The sequence below is a fragment of the Solanum tuberosum genome, unplaced genomic scaffold (assembly GCF_000226075.1).
Source record: "Solanum tuberosum cultivar DM 1-3 516 R44 unplaced genomic scaffold, SolTub_3.0 scf00073, whole genome shotgun sequence".
NCBI classification, from domain to species: domain Eukaryota; kingdom Viridiplantae; phylum Streptophyta; class Magnoliopsida; order Solanales; family Solanaceae; genus Solanum; species Solanum tuberosum.
The window spans coordinates 1966977-1989609 of NW_006239002.1; the positions used below are offsets into that span (position 1 = coordinate 1966977).

The 22633-nt window shown below is 38.6% G+C and overlaps 1 protein-coding gene across 4 annotated transcripts; it reads left to right on the plus strand.

The window, feature by feature from the left end:
• Positions 1-85: 85 nt before the first annotated feature.
• On the plus strand, positions 86-22585 carry LOC102596311 (serine/threonine-protein kinase SMG1-like). 4 transcript variants are annotated; one of them, XM_006346444.2, is made up of 18 exons: positions 86-493; positions 2929-7888; positions 7961-8149; positions 9035-9149; positions 9662-10715; positions 10989-11436; positions 13494-13547; positions 13636-16495; positions 16659-16772; positions 17255-17385; positions 18144-18236; positions 19208-19477; positions 19550-19939; positions 20014-20137; positions 20809-20884; positions 20965-21226; positions 21316-21624; positions 21889-22585. In XM_006346444.2, the coding sequence occupies exons 1-16, from the start codon at positions 261-263 to the stop codon at positions 21062-21064; spliced, it is 11211 nt and encodes a 3736-aa protein (XP_006346506.1). In that variant the 5' UTR covers positions 86-260; the 3' UTR covers positions 21065-21226; positions 21316-21624; positions 21889-22585. The 4 variants fall into 4 exon arrangements, with proteins under 4 accessions (XP_006346506.1, XP_006346507.1, XP_006346508.1 ...); XM_006346445.2 differs by having other exon boundaries at positions 21328-21624; XM_006346446.2 differs by having other exon boundaries at positions 21341-21624.
• Positions 22586-22633: the final 48 nt, after the last annotated feature.

The following is a 22633-nucleotide window of genomic DNA, read 5'->3' on the forward strand; positions in this document are numbered from 1 at the left end:
AAAAATACAAAGTCACATTGGAAGAACCATTTTTAATCTACTCCAAAAAATTTACTACCAAATGTATAAAAGGAAAGTTGTGGGGGCGTAATATGAATAAGAAAAAACCTTTAGTGGTGCATTTTTTATTTTTTTTATTACGACGTTTGTTGAAATTGAAAGGTCGGTCGCCGGTGAACGGCGATAAACGGAATTTCAAGAAGTGCTCTCACATGTAACTGAAGAAGACAATGAAGAATTCATCATCAGAATAAGGGATAATGCAAGGACTTCATCACCAGCAGCAGCAATTAGCGGCACTTCTCACCGTCGCTTTACCCAAAGACGATCCTTCCAAATCCACTTCAACTTCTGTTACTGAAGATGACGAGTCTTCTCGTGTTGCCGCTATAACTTCTCTACAACGCGCCATTCTTTACCCTCCAAACTCTCTCCTCATAACTCACTCCGCTTCTTTTCTTGCCCAGGGCTTCTCTCAGCTACTCTCCGACAAGTATGTCTTTTTCTCTCACTTGTTCTTATATATGCACGCCATGTTTTCGACCAATGTCCCCTAATAAAATTGGGTCATTGATTAATGCTAGTTTTGTGATTGAGGGGCTGGTTATTCTTGAATGGGCTTTACAATCTGGTAATGGAAATTTTATAGTCACCGTTTTGCTCTTTGTCATCATTATTGCTACCTGAATGATCTATAGAGTAGTGGAGGAAGGACTTGTCCCGGATAAGTTGTTAAAGATACTCCGCATACATTTTCTTGGTATGATTTTTATGGTTCTTGATTTTCAACTGTCTTTTGCATCATGTTAGAAAAGAACTAATTACTACAGTCAATAATAATAAGGATTGTTGTGTATGACCACGTAGATTTTTTTAATTTTTTTTTGTGAAAACCTGTGTTACATGGATTAGGCTGAGTATGCATTACGGGCATAGATCTTACATGAGTGTGTTCATATTTAGTAAGGTCTGACACTATTTGAAGAGTTAATATAAAGTACTCATGACCATGCTAACAAACTAAAAATTGGTAGATATAGCAAGTAGTTGAACATTTTAACCCATTTGCCTTGATGTAATTGGTATATCATATTTTGTCCAAATGTGGTCATCTATTTCTATAGTTAGGACATAGAACAAACCCTTCCACTGGGAAGCTAGAGTCTCATTGTTATGTTTAAGGTAAATAAACCTAAAGTCGCATGAAGGAAATTGTTATAAAGAGCTTGCAATCTCTTGAAATCCAGTACACAATGGAAAAGACCTATAGAGGTGACATACAGATTAAGCTTGTTGTGTTAATACACTTTGCTAAAAGTCTTTTAGTTTATTTAAAGATTTGTGTGCTAATAGAATATGTAAAGAACCAACCCTCAGGGGTTGGCCTGCTGGCAATTGACTTGAGCCTTGGGGTTTGCTCCCTTTCAAGGTCTCAAGTTCGAAACTCACTGGGTGCAAACAATTTCTGAGGGCCATCGGACTGGGTAAAACCTGAATTAACCGTGGTGCACTTGCGGGAAACTCCTTGCCGAGGGCCTGTGCACCCCCGGGATTAGTCGGGGCTCAAAGAGACTCGGACACCCGGTGCAAATCAAAAAAAAAAAAAAAAGAATATGTAAAGAACCTCTGGTGTTTGAGAACCTCTAATTTCCCTCAAAACATAAATTGTTAAGTATTGGGATAAAACTGGTTCAACAAAGCCGGAGCAATATTGAGGATTTACACAACTGACCCTAATTTGAGATTAGAACATAGGTGTAGGAAGACAACAATACTCATCATAAGTTTCATTTGGCGAAATGGAAAGGTTTATATTTACCCAAGGATAAAGGAGGTTGGGATTAAGGAATCTGACAATGCATGGCAAAGCCTACTCATGAAATGATTAAGGAGATATAGCACTGAAGTGAAGGTTGTGAAGGTAAAACATGGTGGAAACAGTTTTTGGTGCACCAGGACGACACCAGCTCCTCATGGGGTGTTTCCTACGAAACACATAAGTTTTTAGTAAAACTATGGCAAACATTTAGCAGCAACATTCAAATTAAAATAGGTGATGGGGAGACCACACTACTCTGTCTGGACAAACAGGTGCGCAACACAACACTGAAGGAGGAGTTTCTAGATATATTTAGTTTTTTTTTATGAAATAAGTTATTGAATTGAAAAAGGCATCAAGGAATATTTAGTTTTATGAATGGCCCTGTAGCTACTGTGAATTAACGTAGGGAAGCAGATACATAGAACGTCAAGTTCGGAAGGTAATGACTGGGGAAGTAAGAAGCATGATGGAATTTCTGTCCAAACTCGGAAGTGTTTAGATTTAAACATACCCCGCTCCTTTATTGGGGCTTGAGACAGGCAACGTGATCAAGATCACATAATTGGAGTTGGGCTTGGGACTTCCATGTTGGAGGTCTCAAGTTCGATACCCATTGCTCGCAAAAGCAAGGGACTTGCCTTTTGGGTCGAGCTCGTCGCACCGGGCTTGCCTAGTGCGGGTTACCTCTCTTGTGTGGTTTGTTAGCTATTGCATAGGAGCGGGGATTTTACCCAATGCGCACCCAAAGGGTGGCGGCTGCTGGTTTCCCTTGTCATAAAAAAATAAAAAAATAAATCACCTTTCTCTGTATCTTCGGATAAGTGTCGAAAGAAATTTTATATATTGTAGTTATTTTTCTTTTTGGATTTACATCGGATTCCTGGGTCTTGGTGCTATTAGCACAATTCTGTTATTTGCTTGTGAGGAATCATATTACACAATCATTTGTGACAGAAGCTGCCATACAGGTGTTTTGATCACACACCATCAAATTGACAGTCTACTTAACTTAATGTGTTTCCACATCAATTCTTTTAATAATTTGTACTATAAATTATGAAGTCATCTGATGAAGATTTTTGTTTGGCGTAAAAACTGCTGCTCAGGTCATATTCAGTGTGCCAGGCAGCAGCCACTGCTTATGGTGCTTTGTGTTCTGTACTATGTTTAATCTCGATAGCTCCAAATGGAAGGCAGAACCATGTCATTCTTGTCAGTTTGGTTGATCGGTTCATTGGTTGGGCATTGCCATTGCTTAGCACTGTAGTAGATGGGACAACTGATCTTGCATTGGAGGGCTTGCGTGAATTTCTTAATATTGGGGATGTTTCTGCAGTTGAGAGATTTGCATTGCCAATTCTCAAGGCTTGCCAAGAGCTTCTTGAGGATGAAAGAACCTCCTTGAGCTTATTGCGCAGACTTCTCGCTGTTTTAACACTAATCTCCTTGAAGTTTTTTAGATGCTTTCAGCCCCATTTTGTTGATGTTGTCGATCTCCTCCTTGGGTGGGCGATGGTACCGGACCTTGCAGAGTCTGATAGGCGCGTTATTATGGACAGTTTCCTGCAGTTTCAGAAATATTGGGTGAACAATATGCAGTTCCCATTGGGATTGCTCTCAAAGTTTCTAGGTGATATGGACGTGCTGCTTCAGGATGCAAGTCCTGGTAGCTCCCAGCAGTTCCAAAGATTACTTGCATTATTGTCTTGTTTTTCTACAGTGTTACAGTCCACAGCATCGGGTTTGCTAGAGATGAATATGCTTGAGCAGATAAGTGAACCTCTTTGTAAAATGGTTCCTATTCTATTAGGATGCATGTCTATGATAGGAAAAAAGTTTGGGTGGTCAAAATGGATTGATGATTCTTGGAGATGCTTGACTTTGCTTGCTGAAATTTTGAGTGAACGGTTTGCAACATATTACCCTATTGCAGTTGATATCTTGTTTCAGAGCTTGGTTATGGAATGTAAAGACCAGTCTATGAGGATGAAGAGGCTTGATTCCTTTCAGGTTCATGGAGTTCTTAAAACCAATTTGCAATTGCTGTCTCTGCAAAAGCTTGGCCTTTCCCCATCATCTGTGCACAAGATATTACAATTTGATGCGCCTATATCTCAGCTGCGTTTGCATCCCAACCACTTAGTACCCGGAAGTTCAGCAGCTACTTACATATTTTTGCTTCAACATGGGAACTTTGAGGTTGTTGAAAAATCAGTGATTGTACTTCTTGAGGAGCTGGATTTGTTGAGGTGTATGCTCGGACAAAAATCAGACCTGCAGAATCCGGGATATGATGTCAAAATTCTTAAATCTTACTCGAGATCTGAGCTATTTGCATTGATTAAGTTTGATTTGGCGGTCTTACTTAGTTGTGTTTCTTTAGGCAGTGGAGCTAGCATGATTGGCCAAACAGAAATCGACACTATGTATCTTAACAGGTCCGGAAAGTTAATATCAAGCATTATTGGCAAATTCAACCCTTTTGAGTCACCTGTCCTTGGGCATGTAGAATTGCAAGTCATAGTTCTCAAGATGTTAGAAAGACTAGCTGCACTTGAATTCTTAAGCAAATGCTCTCTAAGCAAACAAGTTAGTGCCACAATTTCGCAGCAACCAACACCTGAGAAACTCGAAAAGGTTGAGAGTGGGAGGACTGAGCTTCCTGGGCTAGTCTTACAGCATCTGAAACTGTATGCTATCCTTCTTATAAGAGCTCTTCATGTCGCTTCTCCTCTGGCAGTTAAAATAGTAGCACTACAGTGGATACATGAATTCTGTGGAAAAGTTGTTGACATATATGAGAATGAGGAGGCATTATATTTTCCATATGAAGTACTTGGATATGCAGACGTTATCCAGGATTTGCTGTTCTCAGTTCTGGATGTTGCGTCAGACAGAGAACCAAAATTGAGATCTCTTGTGGCATTAGTCCTTCAGAAGCTTCTACAAGCAAAGCTTATTCATCCTACACACTTTATAATTACTACTCAGGCAGTTCTTGAAAAACTTGGTGATCCAGATGAAGATATACGGAATGCATTTGTCAGGTTGCTCTCAAATGTGCTACCTATTACAGTGTATGCATGTGGTGTCCGTGACAATGGAGTGGCTACTGCATGCTGGCCGGGTGTTCTTAGATTTAACAATAGATCGAACTTGCATTGGAAGCAACTTTTTGCACTTAAGCAACTGCCTCAGCAACTTCATTCACAGCAACTTGTTACCATACTTAGTTACATTGCACAGAGATGGAAAGCACCTCTTTCTTCATGGATCCAGAGGCTCATTTGTGGCTGTGGGCGCACCAAAAATGTTGCTTTGATTCAGCCTGAGGAAACTTCTAATTCTAGCTCAAATGGGCTGTTGTGGGATATCAAAGTTGACGAAGATATTCTTGAGAGAATTTGCTCTGTTAACACCCTTGCTGGTGCATGGTGGGCAATACATGAAGCTGCCAGATATTGTATTACCACTCGCCTTCGGACAAACCTTGGTGGTCCAACTCAAACTTTTGCAGCATTGGAGCGCATGCTTCTTGATGTTGCTCATGTCCTGCAGCTTGATGCTGATCAAAGTGATGGAAACTTAAATATTATTGGTTCTTCTTATGCTCACTTGTTACCTATGAGATTGTTGCTTGATTTTGTTGAGGCTCTTAAGAAAAATGTGTACAATGCATATGAAGGGTCAACTGTTTTACCCAGTGCTTCTCGGCAAAGTTCCTTGTTCTTTCGGGCAAATAGGAAGGTTTGTGAGGAGTGGTTTTCTCGGATAAGTGAGCCTATGATGAATGCAGGATTGGCGCTCCAATGTCATGATGCTACAATATATTATTGCGCATTGCGCTTGCAGGAGCTGAGGAGCCTTGTGGTTTCAGCTATAAAAGACAAGTCTAGAGTGCAAGTGACTGAAAATATCCACAATGTCAGAGCCAGGTATGCTGCAGATATCTTGAGGGTTTTACGGCACATATGTTTGGCTTTTTGTAAAACACATGAGCCAGAGGCATTAATTGGAATACAAAATTGGGCAACAGTAGTATTCTCTCCTTTGTTTACTGATGAAAACCAAAGTTTAGATGATAGTGGAATAATTGGACATTTTTCATGGATTACTGGGCTTGTATATCAAGCTGAAGGTCAGCATGAAAAAGCTGCGGCTCACTTTATTCATCTGTTACAGACTGAGGATTCACTCACTTTTATGGGTTCTGATGGTGTACAGTTTTCGATTGCACGTATTATTGAGAGTTACTCAGCAGTTTCTGATTGGAAGTCCTTGGAATCCTGGCTGTTGGAACTGCAAACACTTCGTGCTAAGCATGCTGGAAAAAGTTATTCTGGTGCTCTAACAATTGCTGGCAATGAAGTAAATTCCGTTCAAGCGTTGGCACGTTTTGATGAGGGTGAATTTCAAGCAGCTTGGGCTTGTCTGGATTTGACCCCTAAAAGTAGCAGCAAACTCACTCTGGATCCCAAGTTGGCCTTGCAAAGGAGTGAACAAATGTTGTTGCAAGCTATGCTTCATCAAGTTGAGGGAAGAGTGGAGAAGGTGCCAGAGGAATTGCAGAAGGCCAAGGGAATGCTGATGGAACCATTGTCTGTCTTGCCTTTGGATGGACTTGTAGAGGCAGCATCACATGTCAACCAGTTATACTGCATCTCTGCATTTGAAGAGTGTTCCAATCTCAATGTAAGCCAAGACAAGCATTTTCCATCACTATTAAGTTCTCATATGCAAGTGATGAAGTCTCCCATTATCAAAGATCGTCAAGATTGCATTATATGGTTGAAGGTCCTACGAATATATCAAAGGGCTTACCCCGCATCATCCATGACACTCAAACTTTGCAGGAATTTGATGAGCCTAGCTCGTAAGCAAAAGAACTTCCGTTTGGCAAATCATCTTGACAATTATCTCAAAGATCATCTTTCTAGTTTCCCTGATGGAGGTATGCGTGATCATATAACTCTTGGCTTGGAGTATGAGCGAGTTCTGTTGATGCATGCTGAAGACAAATTTGAAGATTCTTTAACCAGTCTTTGGTCATTTATCCGACCTTCGATGATCTCATCTTCATTTGTAGCATCTGACACCACTGATAAAGTTCTAAAGGCAAAGGCATGCCTGAAACTATCTAATTGGTTGCAAGAAGATTATTCAAATTCATGGATGAAAGACATAGTCCTCAAAATAAGATGTGATTTCAACACCTCATCCGGCAGAGAGGAATCTAGCGTCATTCTTGATAATCTGACTTCTAAGGAGAATGTGAACGCTATTATTGAGGAACTTGTGGGCACTGCAACAAAGTTGTCGTCCCAACTCTGTCCCACTTTAGGAAAATCTTGGATTTCATATGCTTCTTGGTGTTATAATCAAGCTAGATCATCGTTGCGTGCCCCTTGTGAAGCTACCCTTTTTTCATGCTCATTTTCTGCTGTTCTTGATTCTGAAATCCAACCAACAAGATATAAGTTAACTGAGGAAGAAGTTTTGAAAGTGAAAGATATTATCTCAAAGCTTCTTGCGAGCAGATATTGTGGCGAAGTATTGAATGAAGATGGAGAATCTGATGTTTTCTGCTCTGGAAATTCTGAAAGCATGCAAAGTGATGGCACTGCTTGCTCTCTGTTGCAGGAGGTAGTAGATACTATCGAAGCTGAAGCTGGAGCCCCTGGAGTAGAAGATTATAATGGTGAATTCTTCCCCAATACTTTGACTTCTAAGTTGCAGCAATGCTTATTTAAAGCAAATGTTGTTCTAGAAGAAACAAGTGTCAAATCCTTAATTACTGATTTGGCTAATATCTGGTGGTCTTTGCGGTGTAGAAGGGTCTCTCTCTTTGGCCATGCGGCCCAAGCTTTTGTGAATTTTCTTTCATATGCATCTTCCAGATCTTTAGATGGCCAATTAACCAGCTGTAGTGAGGAGTCAAAATATAAGTCTGTCAACTATACACTTAGATCCACACTTTATGTGTTACATATTCTTCTCAACTATGGGATTGAGCTGAAAGACACACTTGAACCTGCACTTTCGGCAGTTCCCTTGCTACCATGGCAGGTAGGTTCACTTTCTACTTATGGTTTGGTTTTGACTGCTTTGTCATAATTTAATGATCTCTTCCTTTTGTAGGAGATAACACCTCAGCTGTTTGCTCGTCTAAGTTCCCACCCTGAACAAGCAGTTAGAAAACAATTGGAGACCTTACTAGTAAAGCTGGCTAAGCTATCTCCTAGGTCTGTTGTCTATCCAACTCTAGTTGATGCAAATTCTTATGAAAGAGAACCTTCTGAGGAGCTTCAGAAAATACTGGCTTGTTTGGTAAAATCCTTCTCTACCATTGTATCTTATTAATTGTCTTTATGATGAGAGAATTTTTTCATGCAATTGTGTTTTCAATTCAAGTATTGTCAGACGGCATCATAGCTTTTTAAATTGAGTATAGTTTCCTGTAGTTAATCGTGGTTCTGCATCTGGGATTTCTGTCTGCTTTCTTGTAGTGAGACTTCTGTAGCTAACTAGAAAATGTTCCAAGGGATTTTCCAGCATTACATCGATCTAGTCTTTGTTGTCATTTGGATTCCAAATGGAAGTATTTGAACTCATTTTACCTTTTGTGCAATCCTGACAGTTTCTGTCACTTCTTCTGGTAGAGAAACTCTTAACCTGTTAAAGTATCTCATTGAACTATGATATCTTTCTGGAATTATTCTTCCCAACTTCCAAAAAAAATTTATCAGTAGGTTATGAGAGAAAGTCCTTTCTACTTGTATGCTAAAAGGATAAATTGATGCATGTTCGAGTCCACTTATAGTGGTTTATTCTGTCTTATTGCCCAAAGGTAGTGGATCAGCTTTATACCTGAACTAAAGCTAGGTGACCAGTACAACTTTCTGCGAAATGACATCCCCCCCAAAGGATGAGTAAATAAATACTGTGCTAGCTGCAGAGTGCCTTTTTTTGCACCTTTTTTTTTTTTTCTGTTGGTCTCCTACTTTAATCTCCGATTTGCAATCTCAGACACATTTTTTGAAATAGTTTATCCCACAATCTCACTTAGACCTAAAATGATACTTTCTTCTTCTTCTCTCCTATGATGCATTAGTTTGTTAGGTTTATGCAGATACAATCATTCCAGATTTGGTTATATCGACTTAAATATGTTTTGAAAACGAAAAAATAATTAGATCTTTATATGATTTGCAGAATGAGCTGTATCCTAAGTTAGTACAGGATGTCCAGTTGATGATAACAGAGCTTGAAAATGTAACAGTCCTCTGGGAGGAATTATGGCTCAGCACACTTCAAGATCTTCATGCAGGTAACTGTTGCTCTTTTATTTAGCCATGAGCTGTTTTTGGTTCTGGGGTTCCCCATTAAGTGAGGTTTACCTTTTTCTGAATATCAAAATTGAAGGGATGGGTGCTCATATCTTTGAAGTTCGTAAAGGTTAAATAGAAGTCAAAGCTCTCACCTCATACGAGAAGCATAAGAGAACGCTGAGGGTGAATATTTGGTTTTACAATATTAAGAAGTTATTAAACTATCTTGGAGAAAGAGAATGATAATTCAAGAATCATACTTTAAGTTACATATATTGTGTACAAGTTGAAAAATTGTGATGGTTAACTTCCTCAACGTTTTGTTTTAGTTCATGGTAAATCAAAAAGTAGTATTATCCAAACTTCTTCATTATGAAATAAACAATCAATACTTAGATGTACCACAGTACTTGTTCCAAGTCAATGAGCATTCAATTGGGAAGGGGAGCAGTAAATTTAGTGCAATTGTCTTACCTCTTCTTGTTTTCTACATTGATATATAATTTACCAGATGTAATGAGGCGCATAACTTTGCTGAAAGAGGAGGCTGCACGAATTGCAGAAAACCCAACTCTTAGCCATGGAGAGAAGAACAAGATAAATGCTGCTAAGTACTCAGCCATGATGGCTCCTATTGTTGTTGTCTTAGAGCGTCGTTTTGCTTCTACTTCTCGTAAACCTGAAACTCCTCATGAAATTTGGTTCCATGAGGTGTACAAGGAACAAATAAAATCTGCTATCATAACTTTCAAGAACCCTCCTGCATCTGCTGTGGCTCTTGGGGATGTTTGGCGACCATTTGATAATGTGGCTGCATCCTTGGCATCTTATCAAAGGAAATCCTCAGTATCACTAGGAGAAGTTGCACCACAACTGGCTCTTCTTTCATCATCTGATGCTCCGATGCCTGGTCTTGAGAAACAAATTACGGTTTCTGAATCAGAAGGGGGACTTAATACTTCTTCCAGTGGAATTGTCACAATTGCTTCTTTCTGTGAACAGGTGGCAATACTATCTACCAAGACAAAACCTAAAAAGATTGTTATAGTAGGCTCTGATGGGGTGAAGTACACATATCTGTTGAAAGGGCGTGAAGATCTGCGGCTTGATGCCAGAATAATGCAGCTGCTACAAGCAGTTAACAATTTTCTGCATTCATCATCTGCAGTACAGAGTCAGTCTGTCTGTGTACGCTTCTACTCCGTCACACCTATTAGTGGTCGAGCTGGTCTCATCCAGTGGGTGGATAATGTAGTAAGTATTTACAGTGTCTTTAAGGCATGGCAGAGTCGAGTTCAGCTGGCACAACTTTCTGCGCTAGGTGCTAATGCAAAACAGACAGTTCCTCCACCTGTTCCTCGGCCAATGGACATGTTTTATGGTAAGATCATACCTGCACTTAAGGAGAAAGGAATAAGAAGAGTAATATCAAGAAGAGATTGGCCTCATGAAGTTAAACGAAAGGTACTTTTGGATCTCATGAAGGAAGCCCCTAAGCAACTTCTTTACCAGGAACTTTGGTGTGCGAGTGAGGGATTCAAGGCCTTCAGCTCGAAACTAAAGAGGTAATGTTTTTCTCCCTATCTACCTGCAATAGTCTTCTGTAAATGCAATGCATCCGATATGAGTTTTACAGTTTTCTATTGAAGATTTTCTGCAAAGGAAATTTGTCAACGGTTGTCATCCTAGTCTTCAACTCAAGAAAGGGGTTGAGAATAATCCTCTTTTCTTGTGAGAGTAGTGTTTCATGTCAATGCAGTTTCCATTTTATAGCAAGGCTGTCGGTGGATCTTGGCTTGGTGGCTTTTCTATAATAATTGATTTTTATCTGCTTGCAGATATTCAGGTAGTGTGGCAGCCATGAGTATCATTGGTCACGTTTTAGGCCTTGGGGATCGCCATTTGGATAATATTCTTATGGATTTTTGCTCTGGGGATATTGTGCATATTGATTACAATGTCTGCTTTGATAAAGGGCAAAGGTTAAAGATCCCAGAAATAGTGCCTTTTCGCCTGACCCAGACAATTGAAGCAGCTCTAGGGTTAACTGGCGTAGAGGGTACATTTAGAGCTAATTGTGAAGCTGTTCTTGGTGTTCTAAAGAAGAACAAGGACATAATCTTGATGTTACTTGAGGTCTTTGTGTGGGATCCCCTAGTGGAATGGACACGTGGAGACTTCCATGATGATGCAGCAATTTTTGGGGAGGAAAGGAAGGGGATGGATCTCGCTGTCAGTTTGAGTCTGTTTGCCTCTCGCATGCAAGAAATTCGTATTCCCCTGCAGGTACTTTCTATCAGCAATAATCGCATTTGTTATAATCTTGCAAGTTCTTTCAATTAGACTAATGGGTATCTACTCTTTGATGTTAGTTGCTCTTTCCTTCCTTGGAATAAATGCTATAAACAAGGCTCTTTTTAGTTCCAGAGTATCCTATAACTCTTGCTGTCTCCACCACGTCATTTTTTATCCTGTACCACCACGCGTTGGAAAAAACCATAGTGAAATCTATCGAGTCCCGATGCTTCATCTTAGGCACAACTCTGGACCGCTTCCCATAGTTCCTTCTCTACTATCTCCCTCCACTATTGCCCATTTAACCTCTTTCTCCCAGTATATTGCTTCCCCTACTTCTATCCTCTCTACAAAGTGGATTTGCTGCTGCTACTCGATGAAAAAGTCTTTCCTGTTCACAGCCCCTTCTTTTAGCCATTGTTCTCTAGGCTGTCTTCACTCTTCAGCTATTTTTCTTGAGTTAGTTTTTCTTCTTTCAAGATACTTTAAGGTATTGTATTCGATATGACACTAAGAGAATGCAGAGAAAGTTGTACAGTGTGATAAAGGTTGTTCTTCTGTCTCTTTTTAATGGATGAATAATGACAACAACCCAGATCTGGGAGAGCGATACATAATCCAAATGAAAACCACGAAGATAAATTAAAGAGTAATATTCAGGAATCATTCATCATGAGAAAAAAGAAAAAAAAAGCTGAATTTTTTATTTTCACAAAATAAGTTATCATGTTCTGGAGGTTTAGATATATTATTTTAATTGGTAAGATAAAAATTGATAGTTATTACATAAGATTCCATATTTAAAATTTTTGAATCAAGGAACTGCAGGTACTTTAATTTGAGTGTTAGAGTTAGATTAAATGGTTTACTCCCTCTTCCACACAACAATCTATATTTTTTTCAAAATTCGTGTTGTATGAAATAAGTATATGGACAATAGTCAATTAACCACACATAAATGTAAGTGATGTGCCTTGGAATCATTACTACTTTGCCTTGGAATTTTTTGTTTGGTTGCCAGCATACCCTCATTGCTGATGAATACAACTTTACCATTCTCCAAAAAAAAATAAAATGTAAGCGATGTGCGTTCTATTTTTTAATGGACAAGGATAGTGAAAATAATCCATATTGGGGCAGACAGCAATACATAATCCAGGTAAAAAGATCAAATCCAAAAAAAAAAATGAACGCAGAATGAATATTCGATGAGCTAAACATATTATCAAAGGAAAAAATAAAAAGCTTCACCCCTTTGTACTCTTTTACTTCAATGTTGTTTAGGAATATTGGAATTTAATCATATAAATGGTCCAAATTATTACTCCCTCCGTTTAAAGTTGTTTGTCTTACTTTCCTTTTTAGTCCGTTTAAAAAAAATGTCTCTTTCCTTTTCTCACAACTTTTTAATTCTTACTTTCCACTTGGCATATTTAAGAGCACAAGATTGAAGGGAATTTTGGTATATTCTACATATCTTTAGTTTAAGACCACAAGATTTCAAAAAAAGTTACCCATTTCAAAAAAAAAAAAAAAGATCACAAGATTTCTAAAGTCTTCTTTAGTTTCTTAAACTCCATGTCAAGTCAAAATCAGGCAAACAAATTGAAATGGAGGGAGTGTTATTTTTTGCACGCTTGTTAATATTACCTCATTAGGGTTGGTAAGGTGAGGTCTAACTCCCCTTGCTTGTACTTTTCCATTGAGGATTTTTTATCTGTATTAATAAAATGTCGCTAGACACCCTGTCTAGTGGTATATATTAGTTAGAAAAAAATCACATAAGAATTCCACATTTTACACTATATCTTGGTCATTCAAGTGGTAAACTAAATCTAAGTTTTATATCTTAATAAGACGTGCAGAACACCCAGAATGTAGATCATTTAATATAATAGATTGATGTTTAACAGCGGGATCTCTTTTTGCCTTCTCATTATTATTTTAACTGTAAGGCAAACCGTAAATACATGCAAGATGATGCAATCAGAGTGTTACATGAATCAGTATTTTCAATTAATGATTTTTCTTTTGTTTTCTTTATCTAGGAGCATCATGACCTTCTACTGTCTACCTTACCAGCTGTTGAATCTGGTCTTGAGGTATGTTGTCAACTTCCTTCTGCTAGTGATGGAATTTAGTTTCTAGTTAAAATGAACTTAGTTTAATGCTTTTTGTACTGATTTGCAGAGATTTATAAACATCATGAATCAATATGAAGTTGTCGCTGGTCTTTACCGTCGTGCTGACCAAGAGAGATCTAGCCTTGTTCTACGTGAGACATCTGCGAAGTCACTTGTTGCTGACACTACTTCTACTTTAGAGAGTATCCGGGCTTCTCTTGAAATGCAGGCTCAAGAATTGGCACAAGCTCAAGCTGTGGTAATGGAGAAAGCTCAAGAAGCAACAACTTGGATTGAACAGCATGGAAGGACCCTTGATGCTCTAAGAAGCAGTTCAATCCCAGATATTAGAGCCTTCATACAACTGACTGGTAAAGAGGAATCTCTATCTCTTGTATCTGCTGTTCTAGTAGCTGGTGTTCCTTTGACAGTTGTCCCTGAACCCACCCAAGCTCAGTGCAATGATATAGATAGAGAAGTTTCTCACTTAGTAGCTGAGCTGGATCATGGAATTTCTTCAGCAATATCAACAATCCAAACATATTCTCTGTCTTTGCAACGGATCTTGCCAATCAACTACCACACCTCCAGTCCAGTCCATGGTTGGGCTCAAGTTCTTCAGCTTGCAATAAATACGCTGTCCTCTGACATTCTATCGCTCAGCCGAAGACAGGCTGCTGAACTTATTGGAAAGGCGCATGCTGATGGTATTGATTCTGTTAAAAATAGATATGATGATCTTTGCCTAAAAGTGGGTCAGTATGCAGCAGAAATAGAGAGAATGGAAGAAGAGTGTGCAGAGCTCATTAACTCAATTGGTCCTGAAACTGAATTAAGAGCTAGAAATAGTCTATTGTCTGCTTTCAAGAACTACATGGAGTCTGCTGGTATTGAGAGGAAAGAGGATGCTGGTCAGTTTGGATCTTCAGTTCACAGAGGCTCACAAGATAGTGGTTTGCACAGAAACTTTCAAGAGACCAAGGAAAAAGTTCTATCAGTTTTGAAAGCAGCTTTCAGTGCTCTTTATAATGACGTTAAACATAAAATACTCAATAACTTGAGTCATTTCACTAGGAGAAGACACACGGACATGATATTGTGCTCTGACCTTGGAACTTTTTTCTCTGAGTTTGAGGAGCAAGTAGAAAAATGCATGCTAGTAGCAAAGTTTCTGAATGAGCTTCAGCAATATGTCAGCATGGATTATAGGAGTATCGATACGGTTGTTGACACTTCTGAATCTTTATTTGATAGTAATTGGACTTCAATTTTTAAAACCAGTCTGCTTTCCTGTAAAAATTTGGTTGGCCAAATGGTTGAAGTTGTTCTACCAGAGGTCATCAGATCGGTCATTTTGTTCAATATGGAAATCATGGATGTGTTTGCATCACTCTCGCAAATCAGGAGATCCATAGATACAGCATTAGAGCAGCTTATTGAGGTTGAATTAGAGAGAGTTTCTTTAGCTGAGCTTGAGCAGAATTACTTTGTTAAGGTTGGTCACATCACTGAGCAGCAGTTGGCTCTTGAAGAAGCTGCTGTTAAGGGTAGAGACCACTTATCTTGGGAAGAGGCTGAGGAATTAGCCTCTCAAGAAGAAGCATGTAGAGCCCAACTTGACAAGCTCCACCAAAGTTGGAACCAGAAGGACGTCCGGTTTTCATCTCTTATACAGAAAGAAACTGCCATTAGAAGTTCTCTGGTTTCTTTGGAACAGAATCTGCAATCTATGATCTCTCATGAACATGATGAGGAACTACATCTTTTCAGAAGCAGAGCTCTTATGGCTGCACTAATGCAGCCCTTCTCTGAGTTGGACGCAGTTGATCGAGAATTGTCGGTGCTTGGGGCACCTGTTGAATCTGGTTCAACTAGGATTTCTCACCTAAAAAATTTATTTAATTCAGGATGCCCGCTATCTGAATATATTTGGAAATTTCCTGGCATATGGAGCAATCATGCCTTCTTTGTGTGGAAGGTTTATATAGTGGACTCTTTCCTTGATTCCTGCACACAAAATATAGCTTTACAAGCTGATCAAAGTTTGGGATTTGATCAACTTGTAAATATAGTGAAGAAAAAACTTGAATCTCAGCTTCAAGAAAATGTTGAGCAGTACTTGAAAGAGAAAGTTGCGCCTGTTTTAATAACAAGGTTAGATAAAGAAAGTGAATATTTGAAACAAGTGACAGAGTCAACAGAAGATCTTACTTGTGATCAAGGAAATAACAACTTTGCAGCTGTAAGAAATGTGCAAATCATGCTTGAGGAGTACTGCAATGCACATGAAACTGTCAGAGCAGCGAAATCAGCTGCTTCCCTCATGAAGAGGCAGGTGAGTGAGTTAAAGGAGGCTCTTCTTAAGACCAGCCTTGAAATTGTTCAGATTGAATGGATGCATGATATAAATGCTAATATTCTGCAAAAGAGAAGGCTGATATCTCATAAATATCTTTCAAGTGATGCTAGACTCCTTCCAGTTCTTCTAAACATCAGCAGACCTCAATTGCTTGAAAATTTTCAATCATCGATTGCAAAAATAGCTAGAGCTCTAGAGGGCCTGCAAGCTTGTGAGAGAACTTCTGTCACAGCAGAAGGGCAGCTTGAGAGAGCTATGAACTGGGCTTGTGGAGGTGCAAGTTCAACTTCTGCTGGAAATGCTTTGGCAAGGAATCCAGGAATACCTCAGGAATTCCATGATCATCTAATGAGGCGCCAACAGTTAATATGTGAAGTTCGAGAAAAGGCATCAGATGTGATGAAACTTTGCATCTCCATATTGAAATTTGAATTATCGAGAGATGGATTTTTCCAGACTTCAGAAGAATTTTATCCATCTAGGAGCATTGCAGATGGCAGGACCTGGTGGCAGCAAGCTTACTTAAATGCTCTGACAAACTTGGACGTTACTTATCATTCCTTTAATCGTAAGTCTCAACGTGACCTTAATCTGGGTAATTGAATTTTTAAAAATAATGAAGGCTCAAATCTATATGTTCTCTATTTTATAAATGACAAGAGTGCATTGTTGCTAGTGGTGTTGCATGCTTCTCATTGGCAAAAATCGTCTTTTTGTCTTTTATGCATCAGATACTGAACAAGAATGGAAACTTGCACAGACCAACATGGAGGCGGCTTCAAGTGGTTTATTCTCTGCAACTAACGAACTCTGTGTTGCTTCTGTTAAAGCTAAGTCAGCATCAGGTAAGATGACTTTATGATACTATTTATGTAGCTAGTTCAATATGTGCCTACCTAAAATCTTAAGCTGATTAATTGTGTTAAGATCAAGCTCTTTAACTTGATGGTCTACTTCTTACATGAGCTGCTGGGGCTTTTTATTAGTTTGACCAAGCTCGTGGAACTATAGTTACAATTGGTCACTGTGAAACGAAAACTTTGATTTTTTCTCTGCTCAAAGCAAGAGATGGAGTTTCGGCCTACCATAAGATGGTTGTTGCATGATTTTATATATTAATTCCACAGTACATATGTTCAATAAACCACTCAATTTCATTCATCTTTTAATCTGTAACAGGGAATGCACATATTACTAGTCCGCAGCCTGTAATCTATAACATGGTTTTCTTTAGTGTTTTCTTAATTTATCACTAACTGGAGCAAGATGTTTTTAGAGTTGTCTTTCCCCTATTTTCTTAATGCCATTGACTTTTCTCTTCTCCAAGGGGATCTGCAAAGCACCTTGCTTGCAATGAGGGATTGTTCCTATGAATTAAGTGTGTCACTATCTGCATTTGGGGCCATTACAAGGGGGCGTACTGCTTTGACATCTGAATGTGGTTCGATGCTTGAAGAGGTAGGATGCTCACAACTAAATTGAAGTTCTTATGAAGATTCATTTATGTCGGTGCTTTCAATCAAATGGTGTCCAAATTGGTTTGTTCAGCCACCTGAATATTTGACTTCATCTGCTAAGCCTTTTCTCCTAACCTACATGCGTACCTTTTTGAAACAGAACATGCATACTTAATTTCATCTGCATAGCTTATTCTCCTAATAAAGCAGCAAGAGTAGATTTGAATACACCTAAGAAAACGAATCAGTAGAAATGCCATAGACCAAGGGTTGCATCTTGAAGGTTTCAGTGAGTAATTCCAGAAAATTTGAAGATTAAATCTGTAAAAATCACAGAATAACTTTATACAAGTAAGGCCAAACTAAGCAAGTTGTCTCACCTTTAACAACTATGAACGTGGCTTTTGCAGGATTTCTCCTTCTAAATGTATGTTTGGCCATACAATAATATTCCTAGATTCTCTTACCTTGCCATAATGTTGTCGTTTTGTTATAGCAGCGTCCTGGATGTCATTCTTGATGTGAATGATGGTCAAACTTTCTCTAGGTTGACCGTTTTGAGTGTTGTTGATCACATGTATAAATAATTTATCTTGCGCAAGCATACATGAAAAAGAGGCATTTTATTCGCTTTCAAAAGAAAATAAAGAGTCATTTTATATGATTAGCGAGTTTTTGTACCTGCAGAATCCAGATGAAATCACCTAATCTGCTATCTTTTAGTCTTTCTTGTTGTTAATAATTTGTCCTTTCCTAAAGGTTCTGGCGGTAACAGAAGGTGTGCATGATGTTCACAGTATAGCAAAAGAGGCTACTGCTTTGCACTCGTCTCTAATGGAAGATCTATCAAAGGTTTCGTTTTCTTATTTTCCTCTACTCTCATTTGTTTATCTTCCTTCCTTTCATCTTTAGATGGGTGGGGGTGGAGAGGTGGGGGAGCAGGAGGCAGATTTATTTTATTTTCTTGATAAGGTAAAGTTTATTAATAGAAGTACCAATAAGGTACATATAAGTACTACAAAAACAGACAAGCACCTGCAAGCGCATCCAGTTACATTTTTCCTAGCAAATTCAAAAATTCCATATACTGATCCATACTCTCTAATAGACACCTCTTACACCAAAATAACAGATCGTGCTGATAAAAGTTTTTTGACTCTTGAAATGTGGTTCTTTTTATTCTTAAAACAAGCACTATTCCTTTCTCTCCAAATGGTCCAGAAAATGCACAAAGGGATGGGTCCTCCAAAAGTTGCTTCTGGATCTTTGCTGTCTTTTGTCCTAGCCAGCTATCCAGTAGGCTCCTAATATCTGAAGGCATAGCCCATGTGACACCACCAGGGTTCAAGAAAAGCTCCCAGCAGAGTGTAGTGACAGTTTCGTTTGTAATTTGTCCTTATTCCGAGCAGACCCTAGTTCTGAATTCTGATACTGCATATTCTGACAGGTTTAGGTGTCATTTTTTACTTTGTGGTCTGTCACAGAAAAAAGTGAGGTAAAATAAAATTGTGAAGTGACAGTAATAGAAAGGGATGATGTTTCCTGTATCTGTTCCCTTTCCTATTCATGTTCATTTTCCTTGTTAATTTACTCTGTCTTTCCTACAGTTTCCGACCAAATAATTTCCATCATATTGGGAAGGTAGCAATGTAGTTTAACACTGATTTCCATTAAAGGATTACTTTCTTATTGGGGAATGATGCGTCTAGGCAGGTATAGATACTAGATAGAGAGATGATTTCAGGGTCTCATTAGAGTGGATTTTTTTCCCTAGGAACCTTCTCATTTAAGAAACCCACTTATTTTATTTTCTTGATGGACAGGCAAATGGCATCCTACTTCCACTTGAATCTTTATTATGCAAGGATGTTGCTACCATGACTGAAGCTATGACAAAGGAAAGAGAGGCAACGATGGAAATATCTCCTGTTCATGGACAAGCTATATTCCAGTCTTATCATGTTAAAGTTGAAAAAACTTATGAAGTTTTTAAGCCCTTGGTTCAATCTCTCACAATCTCTGTCGAGGGACTTTATTCAATGTTGACCAGGCTAGCCCAATCTGCAAGTCTGCATGCAGGAAATCTGCATAAGGTTGTAAAGAGAATAAACACTCATTTCACGGTACTCTTTCTAAGATTCTAATCAAATTGTTATTTGATGTAGGCTCTTGAGGGGTTAGGAGAAAGTCAGGAAGCAAGGTCAGAGGATCTCAACTCCTATAGGCCAGATCTTGCCAATCATTATGATGGCAAGAATGAGATCTTCTCCCAATCAGACAGAGAAAGCAGCATGGATATTCTTGATGTGAATGGACTGTCTTTGCAAGATAAGGGATGGATGTCCGCTCCTGATAGCATGACCAGTAGCAGTTCAGAATCTGCAGCTACATCATCTCAAGTTAGTCTTGCAAATAGTTCCAATGGCCCAGACTTAACTGATCCAATTACTCCATATTGTTCTGATGACACAGAAAGAAGAGAATACTCTAATAATTTTTCCTCAGTTGGAAGTGCATTTCCAGGATTGCCACAGCTGGAATCTGAAAAGACACAGGTTTTGTTTCTGTAGTTGCACAATGTGACAGTCTGAATTCTACCCGTTATTGATACTGTTATTGATTGGATCAGGAGACGTTTGAGATGAAACTCTCTCTTGGAAATGAAGAACCCTTGGCAAGCAAAGACAGGGTTGAGGAGGCTGCTCATGAAACTTCACTTATCAATGTAGAGGCTGCCAACCGAACAACCAGAGGTGAGGATTTATCAACTGTTTCTTTCCAATTCTTACTGAATGAACATAATGCAACTTAAAAACCACTTCTGTGGCATAATCAATCAACACCATTGTCCTATCATGATATAGGCTTACACATTTGAACGAGTAGGTACCAGCCTTGAGAAGTGGTTTATATACTTATTTCATATTAGTTCCAACAGCTGATTGCAATTTCTTGATTAGCCATTTACGTCTTTTCGTTGTTGTTACTGCTTCCATTTCCGTATTCTCTTTTTCAAACTGCTTTGAGATGCTTTACTTAAGCCGATGGTCTATCGGATCCAGTCTCTAAAATTATGAGATAGGGGTAAGGTCTGCCTACACTCTTCCCTCCCATATCTCACTTGTGGGATTCCATTGGGTATGTTGTTGTTGACTTGTTGTTGTTTAAACTTGAACAACCAAAGGAAGTGTTGATAAACTTCTGCTGTTAGGTACTTAATGGTGCTATCTTAATGATAAAATGTGTCCCCTTTTTTCCCATATCAAAATACTGAAGGACTAGCCGACAGTGTGCTAACACAGTCTTAGTAATTGGTTGTTCTTATTCTCTGGCTCTTTAATTGTCAATATAGTTTTTGATTATTCAATAACATTTCATGAATGGTTACATTTCATATAGTAAATATATGGTTTTGTTCTCCTAGGTAAAAATTCATATGCACTATCAATTTTAAGGAGAGTGGAGATGAAGTTAGATGGTCGAGATGTAGCTGATAACAGGTATATCCTTCCCATGAAAACTTTAGATGAGTATCTTGTAGTAAATGTGAATGACCATGTTGGTTTATATTTCTCCTCAGGGAAATCAGTGTTGCAGAACAAGTGGATTATCTGCTCAAGCAAGCAACGAGTGTAGATAATCTTTGCAACATGTATGAGGGTTGGACACCTTGGATTTGAACTGGTGAACATTATTCTTTTTTTCAACACGAGAGCTCTTTTCATGATATTCTGTGATACATTGAAGAAGCTCTGAGGTATATTGGAGCTTAGTCTCCTGATGCATGTTGGAACTTTGACTTCCTCATTTCAAGAGACGTGGCAATTGGCAAGCAAATATAGGTGAGAAATATTCTATTATTCTTGTTTAATGCTTTTTCTAGGCTACCTAGATAATCTTGTTTATACATCCTGGATCTCCTTGTAACTAGGAGGATTGGTAGTTTTCTGATGCAGTCTGTGCAAGCGAATTTAAGGATCCAATTTGAAGGCTGTAGATAGAGTGCTCTCATCTTCTCCATCTGCACGTTCTTCCTTTACATGATGCCTTTTGAGAAACTGCTGTGTGTTCCTTATTTGAATCTGCATATGTGCAATACTGGAACTTCAAATCTACATTTCGCAGCACTTTGATCATGGTTCAAACACAGTTGGAAGACAATATAATGTTGTTTCGAAGGGTAGCATGATCCATCCATATCCACTAATTGGCAATAATAACCTTTTCAAAGTATCATCTGGTAAGATGAAAATCTGGATGTCAAGCTGTGGTTTCTCTCAAGTATTCCTTTGCATGATTCGTTAGCATTTATCAATGAGTAAATGTTTGAATAGCTTGTGGAACTGTGTCTGGAATGACCTTTCAACGTGTAGGTATTAGCTTTATTTTAGATGTATTTATGTATGGATATGTACGCCATGCTCTTTAAGACTTATTACACTACTCTTCAATTGTTTGTGCAAGTTTTTGTTCTGAGCCTGCCTCTTGTTTATTTGTTTGATAGGTCTATTGGTCACTTCCTGTTTGATGCTGACGAAGCAATGTGCACTTACAACAGCTGCTTATAGACTTTGATGAGGGTTGGGTAATGTCATGAGAAATTTGACTTTTGACTGAGTGCAGTGAGAGATCCAATGTTGGGTACATTATTAGCTCCTGCTGTTGCTAGTTGGGGTCTGGCTTTACCATGAAGCACTTGGTATATCCTGTAAATATCTGTAATGATTGTAAATGTTGAAGAGATTTTCCTACACAGCCATATTGGAGCAAGTGGCTGGAACGGACCTGATCTGTGCCTGCCACCATCGTCCATCTCTCGATCATACTGTCATTGGCCACTGGATGCTCACAGGGACGGGATAGGAAAGATATAAATGCACTTTTTCAAGTCTCTGAGAGTTTGCTGGACCCACAAAGTTGCTTTTTTGGGCAATTCAGACGAGTGGAATCCAAATGGCCCTTTCAAGTATTGTATAAATAGAAGTAGTAATTTAATAGATTACAACAGGAGCTCAGATTGCATGTTAGGTTTGTAAATTAGACGAGGTGTTTTACTGATATAACATGCACAGAGATATTTGTGAATCTGTATAACGAACGAACAAACTCAAAAGAAAAAAAGAGACGCACTTTTCAGTCTTTTTTCTTTCAATCACATTCAATGATATATATGAACAGTGACATGAGATATTCGAACAAAATATCTATGCAATTTTCTCTTTTTCTTCTTGTGATGTGAGGTTGAAAAA

Coding starts and splice junctions, on each gene's coding strand:
- LOC102596311 (XM_006346444.2), top strand. CDS start 261: ATGCAAGGACTTCATCACCAGCAGCAGCAATTAGCGGCACTTCTCACC. Junction 494..2,928: donor TCTCAGCTACTCTCCGACAA/GTATGTCTTTTT, acceptor ACTGCTGCTCAG/GTCATATTCAGTGTGCCAGG. Junction 9,150..9,661: donor ACTTCAAGATCTTCATGCAG/GTAACTGTTGCT, acceptor ATAATTTACCAG/ATGTAATGAGGCGCATAACT.